Here is a 20,688-nt window from a genome sequence, read left to right on the forward strand (position 1 = left end):
CCTATGTTTAGCTTTCTAAGGAATTTTCAAATTTTCCAAAGCTACTATATCATTTTACATTGCCACAGCAATGCAAAGAATTCTAAATTTCTTCAAACACATCTTCATCCACACTTGCTATTGTCCTTAATTTTTATCATGACTGTCCTAGTGGGTGCCCTGGTTTTGATTTGGATTTCCCTGATAGCTAATAATGTTAGGTATATTTTCATTTACCATTGGCCATTTGTATATCTTCTTTGACGAAATGTCTATTAAATTTATTAGCTCATTTGTAGTTGGATTATTGGTCTTTTTACTGTTGAATTTTAACAGTTTTAAGAAATATATTCTGGATACAAGTCCTTTGTTAAAATATGAGTTGAAAATATTTTTGCCCATCTTGTGGGTTGTCTTTTAACAAGCTTGATGGTGTCTATTGAACCACAAAATATTAAACATAGATGAAGTAAAAATATGAATATTTTTGTTGTTGCTTCTGTTTTTGATGTCATATCTAAAAAACACACTGCCTAACACAAGGTCACAAAGATTTACTTCTCTTTTCTTCTAAGAGTTTTAAAGTTTTAGCTGTTACATTTTGTCTTGGATCCATTTTAAGTTAATTTCTGTATACAGTATGAGGTAGGTGTCTAAATTCATTACTTTGCACATGGATATCCAGTTATTTTGGCATCACTTTTTGAAAAAAAATTCTTTCTTTATTGTATTTTTTTATCTTTGTCAAAAACTAATTGACCGTACAGGTAAGGATTTATTTCTGGACTCTCTTTTCTATGCCACTAATTTTTTTTATTATTATGCCTGTACTTTTGTCTTGACATGACATCCTTTGTAGTAAGTTTTAAAATCAGGAAATATGAATACTCCATCTTTGTTCTTTGCTTTCAGACTTTTGGATATTCTGGGTCCCTTGTATTTCCATATAAATTTTAGGATCAGATTGTCAATTTCTGTGAAAGAGGCCAGCTGAGATTTTGATTGAGATTGGGTTGAATATGTTTGCAAATCAATGTGGGCAATATTGCTATCTTAGCAATAGTAAATCATCTGATTCATAAACACAGGATTTCTTTTCACTTATATATTTTTCCCACTTTTTTCAATGGCATTTTGTAGTTTTTCTTGGATAAGTCATATGATTCTTTTGTGAAGTTTATCCCTAAGTATTTTATTTTCAATGTTAGTGTAAATGAATTTCTTTTCTTAATTTCATATTAAATTGTCTTTAAAATAGGAGAAGTTTTTGCACTTTTAAAGGTTATATATATCTGGAACATCACAAAAACAGGATTTCAATCTGGGGATCGTCTGAGCATTTTAGATTTTCAAAGGACATGGGCCACTTTGAAGAAGGAAAAAAAGTTGTTTTCTTTGTGGTCACTTAAAGCTGTACATGAACCAAAGGACATGCAAAATATTAAGGAAGATATATATACACACATATATAAATACATATAATTATATAATTTTGTGTTCTGTTATCAAATTAACTGTGTAACATGTACTCATTCACGTGTGAATCATGTGATTTGCAAAATATACTAAATTTTGAAATTGTAAGTAACCATGCAGATTTTATGCATTTATAAAGCCTATCGACTATATGAAATTTAATGAGTAATGGTTTAAAAATAATCATTAGTGTCACTGGAAGTATTTGCACATGGAATCTTCCATTACATAAGTCAAATATGTTGAGTTTTGGATGGACATCAGGGTGTCAAACTAGTCAACAAAAAAATTATTAATACTATGCTTACATATAGAGCAAGAAGAAACATATTAAGAATGGTATGACTAAATATAAGTTATCTGTAGACATTGTATTTAAAATTTTTCCACATCTTGTATTAACAAGATACCACTTGATATTTCAAAAAAGCATTGTATTAAAGATGTTAGATTGGCTGGTAATTTTGTAGTGAATACTGAAAATTATTAATTATAATGGGGCTTTTAATTGTTCAACATTCTTGTAATCCTTGCTTCAGGAGTTATTAAAACTACACAGAAGAAAATTATTCCTTAAAAATTATATTCTTTTTAAAGAGTTTATAAAACAGTACTCTTAGTTGACTTTTCTGAAAAGATAGCAAATTTAAAAATGCAAGCACACTCACCCAGAAACTCTGGTTTCGTGATTATTTGTGTACTTGTCTGCAATAATAACAGGATTTGACAGCAGAAACCAGCTGATGACTTACATTTTCTGAAACGCACTGAATCGAAACCTATTGAATCAATCACTATTGGTAAACATTGTCAAGATAAGAATGGGCTATTGTTTCGTCCCTGGAAGATCTATCTATATAACTATCTTCCATTTGTTATACTATGTATTTTAGACTGAGAACATCTTAATATAAGAATAATACCAAAGGCGAGGAAAGCAAATTTTAAGAATATATGGTTGAGGCATCTCTTCATACTTACAATGAAAGATGGCATAATTTGTTAATATAGCAGTACACAAGGGTTGAATATTTTTTGTTTATGCTTTGTAAATGTTGTGGAAATCAGGCAGTTTTAATTTACTTTCAAATAGTGTTAGTTTTAATCATCATTTAGCAACTGTGTAAAATAAGTTATTAGTCTCAAATATTATTGCATTTGTAAGATCCTATTCAAGCATTTGTTATTTGTCCTTTCTTGAAGTGAATATTAGTTGGTTTTCAGACTTAAGCTATGATATCGACTCACAGTATAGTTTAACTTAAATAGTTTCCTTGATAAAAAATGATGTCAGGTATATTTAGGATGCAAATTAAAATATTTAGTAAAATGTTATAATCTATAAACTATAACATTACAATCTCCTTTATAATAAAAATATCACATATATTGCTTAATTTTCTTTTACTTAAAGAAAATTAACTGCTGTTAAAAATTGTGGTATTTTTCATATTCCTTTAACTTTATTTTTAATTTATGAAAAACATTTTTCTGCTGGTTCAAAACATTAAAAAATTTTCAAGGAAAATTTCACATTTAGCTCATAATGATAAATACTTATCCTATATAGTAAGACTTACCTAGAATAGGTATATTTCTTTTATAACATATCTTATGTTCTTCTGAGAAATAAAACATATTAAGAATTAAAAGTTCTGACACGTGGTTAGAGAAACCGACCTTTAAGGTTTCTTGAAGTTTAATGTTTCCAATAATTTTTTGCTGCCTTTTTTTTTTTTTGAGCAAGAACTTGTAAATCTATAGAAGTTCCCAACAAAAATGCAGTTTTGTTTCTACAATAATTAACTTTTAAATATAACCTTCAAAAATGTATTTTCTTATAAGAGTCCATTAAGGTATAAAGTTAATACCTAAAGCACACAGTGGAGCATTTCATTTCTTTCTCAGTATTTTTCAAAGAAATCACTGTGCTTCCAGTTTACCCTTATTTCTTTCTTCCTGCAATCCTGTAAGTAAATAAAATAAAATGTTTTAAAGTCATTAAAACCTAATAAGAAACTAGAGGGTTATAATAGATTACATTTTCTTTGTGGTGAGCTGACAGGATAGATCTAATAGTCTTGAATGCCCTTATGACATATGACAGATGAAGTAGCATCTACATCCTCAAGGGAGGATGTCTGAAATTAAAGACACACAGAGTCTCTACTCTACCTTGAGGAGATTAGACAGCCCTCTAAAAGGCTTGAGGTTGGGGACTACAGTTCTCTGGCCTCAACCATTCACCCCAGATTTAAGAAAGGAAAGCACTCTTAAGGAATCGTTCATGCGAAAAATTTCAGTCACCTGATTGCCAAAGAGTAAGCCACCATAAAAATGATGAGGCTGGGTGCAGTTGCTCAAGCCTGTAATCCCAGCACTTTGGGAGGCTGAGGAGGGTGGATCACGAGGTCAAGAGATCGAGACCATCCTGGCCAACATGGTGAAACCCCATCTCTACTAAAAATACAAAAATTAACATGGCCATTACAGCGTGTGCCTGTAGTCCCAGCTACTCAGGAGGCTGAGGCAGGAGAATTGCTTGAACCCGGGAGGTGGAGGAGGAATATTGCTAAAGCTACACACTTTGGGCTGTTTCCAACGTATACAGTAGGTGTCGCTGGGTGTGCCTTCTCAGTAGATAACTACACTGATATTAAAATGAAGGTGGCAACCAAGTAGCTAAGTTTAATTTGAGCTGCATTCATTTTCTATTGTTGCAGAACAAATAACTCTAAAATTTAGCAGTTTAAAACAGTAAACATCATCTCACAAAATTTCTATAGATTAGAAATTCAGGAACAGTTTATCTGGGTTTTCCTGGCTCAGGGTCTATCATGAAGTTTTATTCAATATGTCCTTTAGATGTCATCTGAAGAACTGACTGGAGACAGTTGGTGACTTTCTGGGTGGCTCCTTCACACGCATGGGAAGTGCTGCTTGCTGTGGGCAGGAGGCCTCTATCCTTTTCACAGAGCTACTGAGAGTTTTCAAGATGAGGTAGCAGGGGCCTGGCTGTGAAGGTGGGACTTGGACAGCGGACCAAACTGAGGACTAGCTAAAAAATGGACAGGACAGAAGCAGCTTCCCATAAGACCATTGCCATGGCCATTACAGCCTCTTTCCATGGCAATGATCTGCAACCCAGTAGTTATTGCTCTTTTCCTAGAAATTTTTGTATTATCCACCCCTTACTCTGCATGCAATTGAAAGTAGATTTGAACATGATTGCAGAACTGCCTTAAGCTGCTGCTCTCTGTCTATAGGTTAACTCTGCTCTGCAAGAAAAGTCATGGAGCTATAACACTGCCTAGAACTGCAACACTGAATTCTTCTAGCTGTCAGCTCACCCTTGAATTCTTTCCTGGGTAAAGCCAGGACTTCTTGCAGGCTCAGTCCCACTTTGGGGCTCCTCTGTCCCACATCAGTGACACTGGAGTGTTCCCACTGGAGTGAATTATCCCACAGAGAGCAAGGTTGAAACCAGTGCCTTTTATGACTTGGCCTCAGAAGAGACATACCATCATTTCTGGAATATACTATTGTTTACACAGACTAGCCCTATTCAAAGTGGGAGGGGACCACAGAATACATGAATTTTTGGAGGTGAGGTTATTGGGAGCCATGGTGGAGGCTGAGTACCACAGAGTATAGGAACTCTTTTGGATTATTAGTAAAGATGGACTTATGAGAATAAGTTGTTCTTTTTTTCTGAAACAGTCCTTCATCTCCCTTTTCTATGCCTCTTTAAGCACCCTCCATTTCCAAATCCCAGTACTTCTAAGCTGTCTCCTTATTCCTCAGGGCTCTGCTGTGGTGCCTTTCTCATCCTTTCTCCCTCATGAAGTCAACATATATGTATTAAGGGCAACTTGTATGCCAGTCACTGTTCCAGTGAAAAAACTGCTCATTTCGCAGAGCTTACCTTTTATAAAGTAGCTGCTTTTCATAGTAAGTAGTCTCCTGTCATCCACAATTTTCAGTTTTATCCTATTAGCATTCTGCTAAAATTACTGTATGTCTAATAAGAAAAACAAATTTGAGGTAAGAGATCAATGATTGGCACTATATCTTGCAAGAACTGCTTGTATTTCAATAGAATTATTCTATAATTTATTGAAAGCATAAGGTGGGATTTTAAGGCCCTGAGGCAGATACTAAGCAGAGGAGGGAAAGTCTCATTCGCACTAATTTCCGTGCTTTAAATCACCATAGAACTACTTTCATTCAATGAAAACCATTACCATCAAGTTTTCTCATTCAGCATGTTGTTTTGCAGAACCTGGAAATGCAAGAAAGAAGAAAAAAGTATATTTCAAGCCTAAACAGGGGCAAAACACATTGATATAGTTACCTCCATGATCACATGAGGAAACTCAGAGATTAATGTAACTCATGTTGCCATTTCCTTTTGAAATTGATACAGTGTGATTTGAATTTCCTTAAGTATGAGAAAAAGACATGGATCATCTTTTATATGTGTTTATATCCTAACCCAGTGTTTCAGGGATTGTGGCATTTATATTTGTGACTAACTCTAAAGCATCTTTCCACAGGGCTTCTTATTATTATTTTTGTATATTTTTTAGTTTTAAAGCTGTTTAGACCAATAAATCTTTCTCCAAATGTCACATTGGTCAGCAATGGAGGAGGTAAATGGAAACTAATGACACTCATCAAGTTGATGATGTGAATGATATATTGGATCCAATCACTTAACACTTTCATAAAGTCAATATCAGGGAAAAAAACTAGGCTCTTATTATGGTAAACTGTATTTGTACTGTCAGCATTCTGTGATTTATTACAAACCCATGGCTAGGATTAGGATATTATAAATTGGGGAAAAATGGAAGGCTCATTAATTTTTTATACCCACAGGTGGAAGACATGCAGTGGGCTAACAGAGAACACACTCACCCAGCATCTGTCTGCAGCCTGCCATGTAAGCCGGGGGAGAGGAAGAAAACGGTGAAAGGGGTCCCTTGCTGCTGGCACTGTGAACGCTGTGAAGGTTACAACTACCAGGTGGATGAGCTCTCCTGTGAACTTTGCCCTCTGGATCAGAGACCGAACATCAACCGCACGGGCTGCCAGCTTATCCCCATCATCAAATTGGAGTGGCATTCTCCCTGGGCTGTGGTGCCTGTGTTTGTTGCAATATTGGGAATCATCGCCACCACCTTTGTGATTGTGACCTTTGTCCGCTATAATGACACACCTATTGTGAGGGCTTCAGGACGTGAACTCAGTTACGTGCTCCTGACAGGGATTTTTCTCTGTTATTCAATCACCTTTTTAATGATTGCAGCACCAGATACAATTATCTGCTCCTTCCGACGGATCTTCCTAGGACTTGGCATGTGTTTCAGCTATGCAGCCCTTCTGACCAAAACAAACCGTATCCACCGAATATTTGAGCAGGGGAAGAAGTCTGTCACAGCACCCAAGTTTATTAGTCCTGCATCCCAGCTGGTGATCACCTTCAGCCTCATCTCCGTCCAGCTTCTTGGAGTGTTTGTCTGGTTTGTTGTGGATCCCCCACACATCATAATTGACTATGGGGAGCAGCGGACACTAGATCCAGAGAAGGCCAGGGGAGTGCTCAAGTGTGACATTTCTGATCTCTCACTCATTTGTTCACTTGGATACAGTATCCTCTTGATGGTCACTTGTACTGTTTATGCCATTAAAACCAGAGGTGTCCCAGAGACTTTCAATGAAGCCAAACCTATTGGATTTACCATGTATACCACCTGCATCATTTGGTTAGCTTTCATTCCCATCTTTTTTGGTACAGCCCAGTCAGCAGAAAAGGTAAGTGGCAGAAAGTGCTCTTGACAACTTTTACTGGATTTAACATCTTCTTTTAGTATGCTTTTCCTCTTTTTTCTTTTTTTTTCATTCACATATTTTCTCAGGATGCTTTAGTCTGTGCTATTCTTACCTAGAAAAAAAAAAATATATATATATATATATATATATATATATATATATATATATATATATATCTCAAGGTCATATTGCTTTGAATTTGTGTTGACAAAGGCTGATTTTCCATGGAAAACAATTTAATGTGTCCTCTTTGGCAAGGTTGAAGATTGACAGAGCCCACATCACTTTCTGAGTCTCTCTTCCCAGCTCTGCTATCGGCTAACATCACTGTTCTTTTCCAAATGTTAATTAAAAGAGGGAGGAAGAAAGGGCAGACGTGGTTCACAAGGGTGAGCTGTCCCCGAGATATGCCACTGCATGATAAATGCCTTCTTTTCTGTTCTAATGTAACTCTGGGAAAAAGCCATTGCTTGGTAATTATGATGATTTTAGTCATGGAAGCAGTTTATGATGAAATCCTCACACACGCACACACACACACACACACACACACACACACACACACACACACACACAAACTGAAATGGCTTCGTTCAGTCTGAACCATCTTACTATTTCTTTTCAGTCCCAATTCTTGTTACTTTTTCATATGTGGAAGATGATAGTGAAGGTAAAGAAGGCAACAGTGGATGATTATATAAAGCAGTTTATAAATTTTAGAAGGCAAAGATCAATGGACCCCCCCAAAGTAATTTTTTGTCACTAATCTCCCATTAATGTTTTCCACATGAAATACTGCTGGTAAAGAAAATCTGTACATGAAGGGAGTGTTTGCTGAGTTGAATGTTGTAGTTCTACGTACAGAAAAACAGAGAACTAAGGTAAACTAAATTCCAAGGTTTGAGTAGTGGGATGGAGATAAACCAGCTTGAAAAACAGAAGAAAATGCTATTGTTCTGTAATGATAGCCCTTCCACCCTGACGGGCATGTGAGAGAGTTCTTCTTTCAGAGTGAGGACTTGATTATTCTATCCTCTGCCACCAGAAATTGTGAGAAAAATCAAACCTCCTGGGGTAATTACATTTCCCAGGCTATAACATTCCAAGGAGGTTCTGCATGACCCAGCAGCAAATCCCAGCAAATTCAGAGAAAATTTCCACAAGAAGGGTACAGAAAGCTCATTAGTATGAGTATTCATCCCTTCCTCAGTCAATGTGGCCTTCAACTATTTTTGGACAAATAATGTACTTCGGCAGACTTGCTGCTGAAGAGAGTAAACTTGTTATTCTATTAAAAAGGTTTCTGAAAATTTATTTTCAAAAATGGTAAATTTAAAAAATAACCATTTTCTCTGAGAACAGTAATATTGCAGAGTTGTGGATGCCCCCTGAGGAGCAGTGATTTAGATGATAAGAATTTGACAGTGAAATGGACACATGAATATGCCAGAGGGTGGAGGTTGCCCTGTGTTGCTGAGACTGTGGGATTTGTTCATTCATTTGAAAGCCTGCGGTTTATGCATAATTTTATGGGTGTCTATATAGCTATGCCTATGCAGATACGATTGGGTGTGGCTAGCAAAATGCCTTTTTCTTTCTTAGCTTTCTGAAATCAAAGTAAATCTAAAAGGTGCACCGAAAGACACATTATAAAATATGTTAATAGATTCATTTTGCATTTATAATATAGTTGGATGTGAAAAAGTCTAAAGAAATCAATTAAAAAGCACTAACTAGGAATTTTGAGAACATTGTAGAGTCCACAAATTATTTAGTCATGAAAATGTCAAATTTAGATAGTCCTTGCTACATCAAGGACTATCATATTATAAATAGCTAAGATTTTGGTACTGAGGTTCTTAATATTATAAAATTATGTGTTACTCTAAATCTATGTCTTAAAATTTGCTACCTGTTATTATTCTCTTTGCAAGTATCTTTTATTATTCAAGACAATACATAAAATGATTGACAAGCTCGGGCAACACAGCAAACCCTATCTCTACAAAAATAAAAATAAAAAATTAGCCAAGCATAGTGGTGTTCACCTTTAGTCCAGGGTATTCAGGAGCCTGAGGCAGCAGGGATTGCTTGAGCACAGGAGTTCAAGGTTATAGTGAGATAGGATCACACCACTGCATTACAGGGTGGGCAGCAGAGTGAGACCTGGTCTCTACCAAAAAAACAATGCTTAAGAATGTTTATGTTTTCACATTGCTTAAACTATTGACATGAATGTTAAAAATGAACAAAACTTGTATATCTCTACAAGAAGGCTTTGAATATGTTCTATTGACCTTGGAGGACCAGAGAGCTGGTCAGTCCTCTATTTTCATTTATATTGCTCAATCAGCCCCATATCATCAACTTGAAGTGTTTACTACAGCTAACCAGCACAGACATCCATTAACCCAGCAGCTCATTATTGAGCATTGTGTCCAGCATTGTGCTAATTATTGAGCCCATGTCAGTCGGCTTCCCTGAGCCTCCTTTGCAAGGCTCAGTCTGGCTCCCAGCCCATGCCTTCTTGATAACTGCCAGCACCAGCAAGGTGCCAGGCTCAAAGTCAGAAAAGGATCAGACTCAAGGGCAGGAGAAGACGGTGAGGGGTCAGAAATGAGATGAGAAAGCGAAGCAGAGAACTGTGCATTCTGTAACTGTGCAGTGGTGACACCGAATTTACAACATGCAGAACAGCAAAATGTCTTCCAGTATGCATTTAGTTGTTTCTTCTCAGAATAACGTCAGAGAATGCATCGAACCATACAGGTCTCTGAAATTACAAGCAGCAGGAATAAAAAGTAAACTTAGTTGAAAAGTTTAGACCAATGTTTTAAAAAACACTTGGATAAAATCAACTTATAAAGGGACACTTGTAGCAGTTATGAAGACAGACAGCTTTTCAAAGTATCTTTATTCAATGATATTTAACTTCCCCACATTCCTTTTTCCTCCATTTTTGAAATTATGATGAATCATTTTTCCCGATAGATTTGAGTAACATCATTTGTAACTACTGCCGAATTGAACTAAATTATGGTATAAACGCACCTTTTGTTTTTCTGTAGAAAAGTAGTGTGAAGGAAGGGTAGATCACTGAGGCATGGCCACAGTAACACAAACTAACATAATTGTACTGAAAAGAGAAAAAAATTAAAATATAATTAACTTAATAGTCAGAAGAAGTATCCTTAGGGATGGTAAGGGTCTGTAAGGATGGCAGAAATCTCTAAAACACTTATTTTATCTTCCTTAATTGGGCTTTTAAAATCGAGATAATCAGAGAAGGGTTATGACACTGTCAACCACCAATGAGCACAGTGCTTCATCTAGAGCAACAGATGGAAACAAAACAAAATACCCTCGATGTGGAAAAAAAAAAAAAAAAAAAAAAAAAAAAAAAAAAAAAAGAAAGAAAGAAAAGAAAAAAACTTCCAATAAATCTCAAACCAGCTTTTTTTCCTGTGGCCTCAGGACGCATAGCAGCTCAAGTCAAAGATTTGGGTGTTGCCTTAGACTCCTCCCTCTACTCATTTCTGCCCTTTTTCTTAACATTAGAGCTCTTCGTATAGTCCATTCTCAATAAATGATATTCAATGAGTTAATATTAATGACATAATAATATAAATGCATATTGGTGATTTAAGTGAGACTATGGCACAATGGGAATCTTCTGTATGCATCTTATTGTAATCTCCATTATAACAATTTTTTTTTCTAAAAATCATTTGTTTCCCATTTAATGATGGGCCAGGTAGATTCTTTTTCTAAAAATTTGCCATTATCGCCTATTCTCAAGTAAGGCTACTACATATTTAGAGAGAAGGGCAAGAAAGAATTATTACAGTTGTCCTTTGTTCCATCCAGAACTCACGAAGCAAAAGAGAATTGACGCAACTGTTAAGATACTTTTGCCTTATCACCTCTCTTATTCTTCTTCTGTATTTACGGGCAGAAGAGTGTAGGGATACACAGGTGAGCCAGTGGAGTAAGAAAGAGCATAAGCTCCTGAGTGTAAAAACTTGGGTTCAAATCCTGCGTCTGCTAAATAGCTGAGAAAACATGGGCAAGTGGCTATGTGTCTACTGGTGCTAATGAGCTCCTCCTGGGCAATACAGATTTCAATACAAAGCAGGGCAAAGCAATCACCTGCCGTCTGCACCCAGCCCTGTTCTGGAACTAGATTGAGTTCATATATTCTGGGGAAAAGCAGGAAGAGGGTTGTTTATTTAAGACAGACAGACACACAAATACACCTTTTGTCTCTTTATGGTGTGTTTTTGTACTAATAGATACCTCATATTTGTTTTGCTGAAAGTTACATGACAGGAGTCATGAAAAGTGTTTCATGCACATAATAAGCAAGGGATAAATGTTAGCTGCTGTTACCATTAAGCTGTTACTCACGAGGGGAAGGACTTTCTTTGGTTTTGCTCACCATTTTATCTTCAGCACTCAGCATAATACTGAGTCTGTAATAGGTTCTTTAAAAAATATTTATTTAATGACGGAATATATTCAAATGAATTGAATGAGAGGATGGATTTGATTTATGCAAGTAATTGTCTCAATTTCTCCAGCCATTTAGACCATATCTGAGCAGCTCCCCAGCTGAAAGTGTCTCTTCTCCCCTTCCTTCCCCTCCCCTCCCCTCCGCTGCCCTCCCCTCCTCTCTTGTTTCCTTTTTTTGACAGAGTGTTGCTCTGTCGCCAGGCTGGAGTGCAGTGGCGAGATCTTGGCTCACTACAACCTCTGCCTTCCGAGTTCATGCGATTCTCCTGCCTCAGCCTCCTGACTAGCTGAGCGTACAGGCATGGCTAATTTTTGTATTTTTAGTAGAGATGGGGTTTCACCATGGTGGCTAGGAAGGTCTTGATTTCTTGACTTCGTGATCTGCCCGCCTCGACCTCCCAAAGTGCTGGGATTACAGGTGTGAGCCACCGTTCCCAGCCTGAAAGTATTTTTTGTTTGTTTTTTGAGTTGGAGTCTCGCTGTGTTGCCAGGCTGGAGTTCAGTGGTGCGATCTCGGCTCACTACAACCTCCGCCTCTGAGTTCAAGCAATTCTCCTGCCTCAGCCTCCTGAGTAGCTGTGGCTACAGGCACACGCTACCATGCCCAGCTAATTTTTATGTTTTTAGAAGAGACAGAGTTTCATCATGTTGGCCAGGATGGTCTTGATCTCCTGACCTCGTGATTCCCCTGCCTCAGTCTCCCAAAGTGCTGGGATTACAGGCATGAGCCACCACACTCTGCCTGAAAGTGTTTTCTTAAATATAGAGGCTTTCCCAAGAAAGTAGATCTTACAGATTACAGCAGTTAAAGAGGGCTGTGAGAGAGAGAAGAATCTAGAGCATTTGGAGATAGGACAGAGTTGTTCCTGAGGCAATATGTACCTGCCTTCAAATATTTAGCAGACAATACTGGAAGAAAGAAAATATCATCAGAGGGCAGTTTCTGAAATCTCTATATTAATTTTAAAGTGAATAACTCTAATGAAAGTTTTGAGAGGTAGTTCTGAGATCAGTAATAAAATTCCTGCTCTAAGGAATAGTCCAGATGGGAAAAGAACAGACTGAAAATCCTGCAGAAAGAGTGTCAATAATCTGGACAACGATAGAAGAGATTTGCAGAATAGATCAAACCCGAGGAAAATTTTCAGCTGTGCCTTGTCTCCTGACATTTCTTCATTTCCCTAAAGGGGGGAAGTAGAAATGATTTTCAGTATCCACATTGTATATGTGTAATTGTTGCATATAACTACCCTAGGCTACCTCTTGGTAAAGTATATACCATTTTCTTTAATTGTCGGTTCACAGTCATTTGAAGCGGATCCTTTTGAATTGTGCCACGTTATGGAACTATTTAATGTAGTGTGGTAGATTTTTTATGGACAAGATCAATTATACCAGACTGTTGCCATCTGCTCTGGAAGGGGAAAATAAATTTTTTAAAAACTAGAAAAGAAAGCATTTATGTGGTCTCATTTATGCACTTAATTAAAATGATATGCTTGTGAAGCTTTAGAGGAGACATGGAATTCTCATGCAGGGAACATGCAGGCAGGCCTGCTTAAGTATCTCTCCTAGGGAATGCTGCCTTATTCAAGTTTTGGTTGTTTTTTTTTTTTTTTTCTGATTGTGCTACATATTACTCCTGCAGAAAATTACCAACTTTAACATTTAGAGGAATTATTTTGAGGGAAGCCATCTTCTTTGATAGCCCAAAGAAGCATTTGCTCAATTAATCTTTTTAGATTACACATCCTATTTTGGGAGGTTCTGAGGAAGCTGTGGGGCTGAAGATTACTTAAATGTTGATTATTAGAAACATTGTGGTATTTTTATACTCATTTTTCAGTTGAAATTGAGTTACAAAGAGTTTGAATTCTCTGCCCAAATTGCAATAATTTATGCAACTAGACCATTAGATACTCAGTCTGGGAACTTATACCTGGGAACTTATACCTAGAGCTAACATGTTGAAATTGTTCAGCTTTGTGAATATGATTGAAAAATCCTGGGGTACTAGATTTGATTAAGAGTGAAATGTAAATATTTTTAGAGTCATACTGACCATGACTTTATGTTAAACTGCTTCAGGAGAATATCATATACACAAACCTAATCTTTTCTACACAGACAGAACCTTAATGACATCCAGGACTGTGGCTAATACAGAATGCAGTGACTGATTTACTGACTGTGATTTTGTAAGACATTTCTTATGATTCAGTAGATGCTTATATCTTATGGAACATACAGGGTGCCAGAAAGAACAGATTGCAAGCAAACAGTTCCTTTTGGCTGTAACCACATATATATGTATATATATTTTTTTATGTTGAGAAATTTAAAAGAAAACTCTAAATGTAGCATCATATGGGTTAGTACCACCCACCTTAAAGTGTAGAAAAAATATTTAACCAAGTATTAATATATATTCTGGGCTATCTAAAATAAATTTGAAACAGATTTATTTGAATAATTAGAAGAAATATATAAAGAGAAATTTAATCTGGTTTCTGGTTCAAGATAATGGCTGGCACAAAGGTATATATATATATATATCTCCTCCATCTAAGGTAACAATTAAATGACAAAAATAATGAGAGTTTAAAAAAGAAAGAAAGAAGACTAAGAGAAAAGGAAAAAGAGAGGGAGAGAGAATGAGAGGAAGCCATTACATTGTTAGAACCAACATTTGGTAAAACTGAGAAACTCTTGAAAAATAAAAACCAGTTGGGTCTGATTTATGGAGAAATTAAGAGAAGCACAACCCCAGATGTGTAAGTGGTTCTCACTATAAAAGTCCCACATAATTTCCAAACCAAAAATCACCATGAAGGCCTAAAGCAGGCATCATGGTGACCATCAGGGAAATATTTAAAGAGCTGCGTTTCGGAAGATCTGGGCCAGTTTGGCTCCTCAATTCCGCTTTCTGCTCCAACCTTAATGTAGAAAGAGTGCAAGTTAAAATGAAGAACTCTAAAGAATGCAAATTATGTGAGGACAGGGGACTTCTGTACGTATAAGGCACTGAAAGAGAAGGGGCAGAATTGGAGGGGATTTTATTTCAGATACGGCCAGGGAGAACTAGGATAGGAATTGAAGTTTCTCAGCTCTTAGGACAGGTTTCTCCTGGGGTAAGCTCCAGGTGGCTTGCTTGCCAGTATCCACACATCTTTAAGAGAAGCGAGCCAGATAAAACAATAACTAACCTCACAAGTTCATAGTCGGTTCTCTCAAACAAAGAAAACAGGCCCCACTGGTAACCTTTGTCATGCATCCTGGTCCTTCTATCATAATTCTACATCAACAGCCAAGGATGGCAGGATAACTGCAGAAAACCCAGAGCTGAATTTTAAAAGACTAAAAAGGAAATAAACAAAACATCATTAACCGACTCAAAAAAAACAATCCCACAGGTAATTCAGGAAATATAAGAAAATGTTCTTACAAAACACATTCTTAATTAGTATTTTGAGAGTGAATCAAGAAAATATTGAAAACACACCCATGCACACACATACAGGTGGCTATGAAAAATATCAATCAGGGAATAAGAATATTATCCTGGAAATTAAAATTATGAATGTGAAAATAAAAAGCTGAACAGATGTGCTGAAACACAGGACTAGAGCAGAGATCTAGAGGGCAGAATAAAAGTCAGAACCAGAAAGACAAGTGAAAAAAAGGAAAATATAAGGAAAAGTTAAAACATATGGAGCATAAATACAAGATACCAATATATATCTAATAAATATCCTAGAAGAGGAAACAGAGACAAAGAATGAAAATAATCTAAAAACAAAACAGAAGGACGTTTTCACAACTGAAGAAAGAAAATTCTTAAAAGTGATAAAATGGAAAGGGCCAAACATCTTAGTAAATTTTCACTAATTGATGGAAAATTCTAGGAACTTTTAGAAGGGGAGTAAAAGATACCTGCAAAGAATGAACATCAGATCTCATGTGCCTCCCTGAATTATAAACAGAAATGAGCAAAGTCTTTCTTGAGGGAACAGTGTTTTAAACTTAAAATTGTATTGCCAACCAAACTATCAATCAATATGAGGCTGAAAATGTAAATGGCCCAGAAAATCTGGTGCCTACATATCTACGTATGAATTATTCTAGGTGTAATACAACAAAACAAAAAAGGCATGTCAGTTATGAGACAGGCAGTGGCAATCATATATGATCTAGAAAGATTTTTTTTTAACTTGGGAAAGGATATATTAGACCCTGGTGATTAATATATCCACTATATATTCGTGTATATCCATAATGCTTTAAAAGCAAGGATTCTAATAATTAGGCTTACTCCTTTTCTGTAAGTCCAGTTTGCTACTTGAATGAATATGCAGGGAATAACATTTAGTAGCCATAATATAGTAATTGTTTTTTGAATCGGTCTTACATTGTTAGAAGGAATCTAGAAAAAAAAAAACAGAAGTATTAATTCATCTACTAATGTGAGTATAAATATTTTATAAACCCTGTAAATCAAAAATATTAACATAACTAAAAAATTGAGGGATCTGGCCAGGCACTGTGGCTCACGCCTGTAATTCCAGCACTTTGGGAGGCCGAGGCCAGGAGTTTAAAACCAGCCTGGCCAACCTACTAAAAATATAAAAATTAGCCAGATGTAGTGGCAGGTGCCTGTAATTCCAGCTACTCGGGAAGCTGAGGCTGGAGAGTCTCTTAAAACTGGGGGACAGAGGTTGCAGTGAGCTGAGATCATGCCACTGTACTCCAGCCTGGGTGATAGAGTGAGACTCTGTCTCCAAAAAACAAACAAACAAACAAACAAAGAGGGGTCTGTGAAAAGGGACAATAGAGAAGGGACTTGTGCAAACACTAAATCACTCACCTTTTTCTGTGAGTAGCCAATAGATACAATCTAAAATTGGTAACTCAAGAGATTTGAGTGTATTATTTACACAGCAGGAAAAACAAAACAAAATACCACTCAGACTCATTAATTCTATAGAATGGCATCAGGAGATGGAAGATTATTCAAGTATATGTCATTGTATACAGAAGAATTTAAGTGAAAGTCTCAAGAAAAACTGTTCCAAGATAACATAAAGGCATATTTTCATATTAGGGGCTTTTGATATATAATACCATTTTAAAGAAAATCTTTTAGATGCAGAAATGGATGAATGGTTTTGAATTTGCAAAATGACTCAAAATCTTTGGTGGACACATTGTTTTTGAACATCCTCTTCTTTAGGTTTAGTATGTACGTTTCAATGGTCACAATTTAAGTGTCAACTTATAGCTGGTAATGGCATTTCTTCAAAAATATTTCTTAAATGTTTGCTTTATGCAAAAACCTTTGGTATTCAGGAAAATGCAAAAATGAATAAGAAGTTGTCGAGTTTTTTTTTGTTGTTGTTTTTTGTTTTTGTTTTTGTTTTTGAGACGGAGTTTCGCTCTTGTTACCCAGGCTGGAGTGCAATGGTGGGATCTTGGCTCACCGCAATCTCCGCCTCCTGGGTTCAGACAATTCTCCTGTCTCAGCCTCCTGAGTAGCTGGGATTACAGGCACGCACCACCATGCCCAGCTAATTTTTTGTATTTTTAGTAGAGACGGGGTTTCACCATGTTGACCAGGATGGTCTCGATCTCTTGACCTCGTGATCCACCCGCCTCAGCCTCCCAAAGTGCTGGGATTACAGGCTTGAGCCACGGCGCCCGGCAAGAAGTTGTCAAGTTTTTAAGGGTCAAGTCAGGGAGTTAATACCAAGCGCAGAGGTGACTGGTCAAGGCAGAGTGAGATAATGGAGGTGAAGTGCACAATATGCTGTCTTGGGACCAGGGATGATGAACAGATGAAGGAAGTCTCCATGAAGGAAGTGGGAATTTAAAAAGGCTTTGAAAGAGGGAAACAAACAGATGGAAACAGCCTTCTAGACAATAAGAACTTTGAGCTTACACTTTCAGAAAAGGGAAAGTCAGGCATTGTTTGTAAAACCTGTGACCAAAAAAACTTGTTAATAACATACCTTTTACACTGAAAAAGTATTTTTCAGTGTGGGTGAAAAATTATATGATTACCATAAAATAAGGATGGTCCGATAATTGGAGTTATTTCATGAAAGGATATAAGCCAAGTTTGTACTTCATTTGCTAGGGATTTGAGTATATTTAATCTTTTTGAGCATGGCTATGTTCTCAGTACCGTGATATTTTGTGAAATTTCTCTGTCTGTGGAGAGTCTGAAGAATTACCAGGCATATGGATAAGAAAAAAGACAATAACAAGTTTATTAAGGAAACCACACAAGAAATATTGGGGGCTTGACATTGTGGCATTGGAAGTGAAAGGAAGAGGACTCATTTCAAGTGGAACTGGGAACAGAAGACAATGGAAAGTGGGATGTTTGCAGTTTATGGCATGTGATTGTGCTTATAATGTACAACCTTCTTTGGGGCTGCTACAAGGGTTCTACCCAATTGGACTTTAAGGAAAAGCCATAGATCCTCTCTGTTCTGGACTAAAAGAGCGAAAAATTTTTTAAATGGCTAATGACTGCATCTAGCCAAATATGGAGAAGAATATTTGGGCTCCAAATAGTGAAAATTGGGTAAAAATCAATTTGTGTGGATAAAAGCAAAGGTAAAGAGACACAGCATGAATATCTGGTAGATTATAATTTTGAGTAAACAAACCTGCTAAATAATGTGGAAACAAATTTTGATAGTTGAAATAAAAGGCACATTCTTTAGAAATAAAAGCCAAATTACTTCTAAATTATGCATCCAATTTAAATATATAATCACCAGTTTATTATATAAATTTGAAAGTTAAATGGATTTTATATTCCAATGTGCTTGGGCCAAGTTTAGAGTAATCTTTATTTTTTCTACTTGTCATGGGCATGACCAAATTCATTAAGTATTTTTTTCTTTACCACACCTCAATTTTATGTAATTTTGAGTGTCCTGCATAAAAGTCAGAATTACTCAGTTTTCAATTATTCTGTTGTTTTTCTTTAAAATCATTTTTTAAAGTAATATGTTGAGTCCATAATGTAATCCGCAGGGTTCTGTATTTTGGCAGTGTTTTGAATCCTGTTAACCAAGACTAGTTTAAACCAATCAAATAGCATCCACGTTTATTGTAGGTTTTTGTGGGGTTTTTAAAAGGAATTAAGGTGACTGTTTTAAAAAAACATAGTTCAAAACTTGCAATCAGTTGAATGTTTTCACCTTAGAATTTTAGACTCTCTGAGTTATTTATTCAGTCAAGTGTATCTTGGGAAAAATACCAAGAAATACAATGTTTTCTTTTGTCGGCTTAAATCCTATAGAATGTAGCCTCCTATATAACCTTTTTGAATATATACTAAGACTTGAATTGCACACACATATGTACTTATAGCTTCTGTAGAAGATTTCATGTTGTCAGGCAAGATTAAATGTCATGTGTTTCTCGTGGCAGCTGTTTTCTCTAAAATCCTCATCTACACAAATTGAATTGAATTGAAAATAGTATTGGTAGATTGTGAGCCTGTCATAAACCCTTAAAGTGTTTACATCAGCATGCAGCTTATCACTGTAGCGCTGTCCTTTCTTCATCAAAACATTTTCCCCATGCTAAAATGTCCAATCAAACCGCAATTTATCGAACACTTGGCTACACTGCCTATTTATTGTTAAGAACCAACAATGACAAGAATGAAATAATTATATTCAAAATGTAAAAGGATGGTGTGTGGAGAAGATGGCAAGAAGACTAGCAATGAATAGAGGCAGCCACTACCATAGGATTGTAACATACATGTCTCCAAAAAAGGCCATCAAATTACTTATTCCCACCTCTCATTATTTTATACTTTTTTTTATGTATAGTGCAGGCATACATTGGTGGCTGCTAGTGGCATGTCCCTATTTTGTATCTTCCCTTCCCCTGCACTCTGGGAAATCACATTACTTTTAGTCTTCTTGTTTCTTTGTCTTCTTTATCTCATCTTCCTTCTGCTCAAGTTGCCCCTGATTTTGGCCTTTCTCCCAGGCACTATTCCCTTGATGTTCTCATCATTCATGTCTCCTGCTAGAAAAGCTGCATTCGTGCTTCCCTCATTGCTCTCTTAATCTCTGCCCTTTTACATGTTCAAAACTGTGAACTAAAACAATCCAACACTGGGATCAAAAAGCAATCCAAACCCCAAATTGTGAAATTAAGCTATCTAAAACTCCACATGTATCATATTTTAAATGGTCACTGTTCATTGAACGTCTTCTATCATGCCAAAAATAAGATTATATTATGTATATTTAAACCATTTTCTTTTCTCTAAGAGATGAACGCTCAAAGGACTTTCAGTGTTTGAAGTGAATTTTACAGATACAGGGAAGTTGTCGAGAATTTTTATGTTCATACTGTAAATAGATCTTGGGTTTAACTTACTACTTTTGTCCATAGGTCTCAGGCTTAAAACCTACTTTATTTTCCTCTGTTATGCTCAATGTCTATTTCATTTCCTCCTTTCTATATCAACATTATCTCTGTTTTTCAGAGATCCAGACTTGGGAGTTGACACCAACTTCTCTTTTCTTTCTACCCTTGTTTGACACTGTCAAAAAATTACAGTACTTGTTTGAAATTTCTACTAGTTCTATATTTTTCCTTCTCACTTCCAAGTCAAATCTCTAGTCCACATCTGGGTGGACTCTGTTTAATTGTAAGATGCTCTTATTTTAGAAAAAAAAAAAATTGTCAGCTACATTAGCACTGATCACTGTACTCAAAACCAACTTCCAGATTTTTGCCATAACGTTATTGCATAATACTTCTTCTTTGTCACTGTTTTTAGATGAGATCAGGCATGTTTAGGGTGGTATGACCAGCGACTGTCACTTCTTTTATAGTTACTCAATCACT

The 20,688-nt window shown here is 36.2% G+C and overlaps 1 protein-coding gene across 4 annotated transcripts in view; it reads left to right on the top strand.

The window, feature by feature from the left end:
- The window catches only part of GRM8 (glutamate metabotropic receptor 8), a 799,760-nt gene that overhangs the window by 692,451 nt on the left and 86,621 nt on the right, over window positions 1-20,688 (top strand). For all 4 annotated transcript variants that reach the window (XM_074379115.1, XM_074379113.1, XM_074379116.1 and 1 more), the window contains exon 9: window positions 6,337-7,272. In XM_074379115.1, coding sequence (XP_074235216.1) covers window positions 6,337-7,272 — 936 coding nt within the window. The remainder of the gene's footprint in view (window positions 1-6,336; window positions 7,273-20,688) is intronic.

The sequence above is a fragment of the Saimiri boliviensis genome, chromosome 10 (genome assembly GCF_048565385.1).
Source record: "Saimiri boliviensis isolate mSaiBol1 chromosome 10, mSaiBol1.pri, whole genome shotgun sequence".
NCBI classification, from domain to species: Eukaryota; Metazoa; Chordata; class Mammalia; order Primates; family Cebidae; genus Saimiri; species Saimiri boliviensis.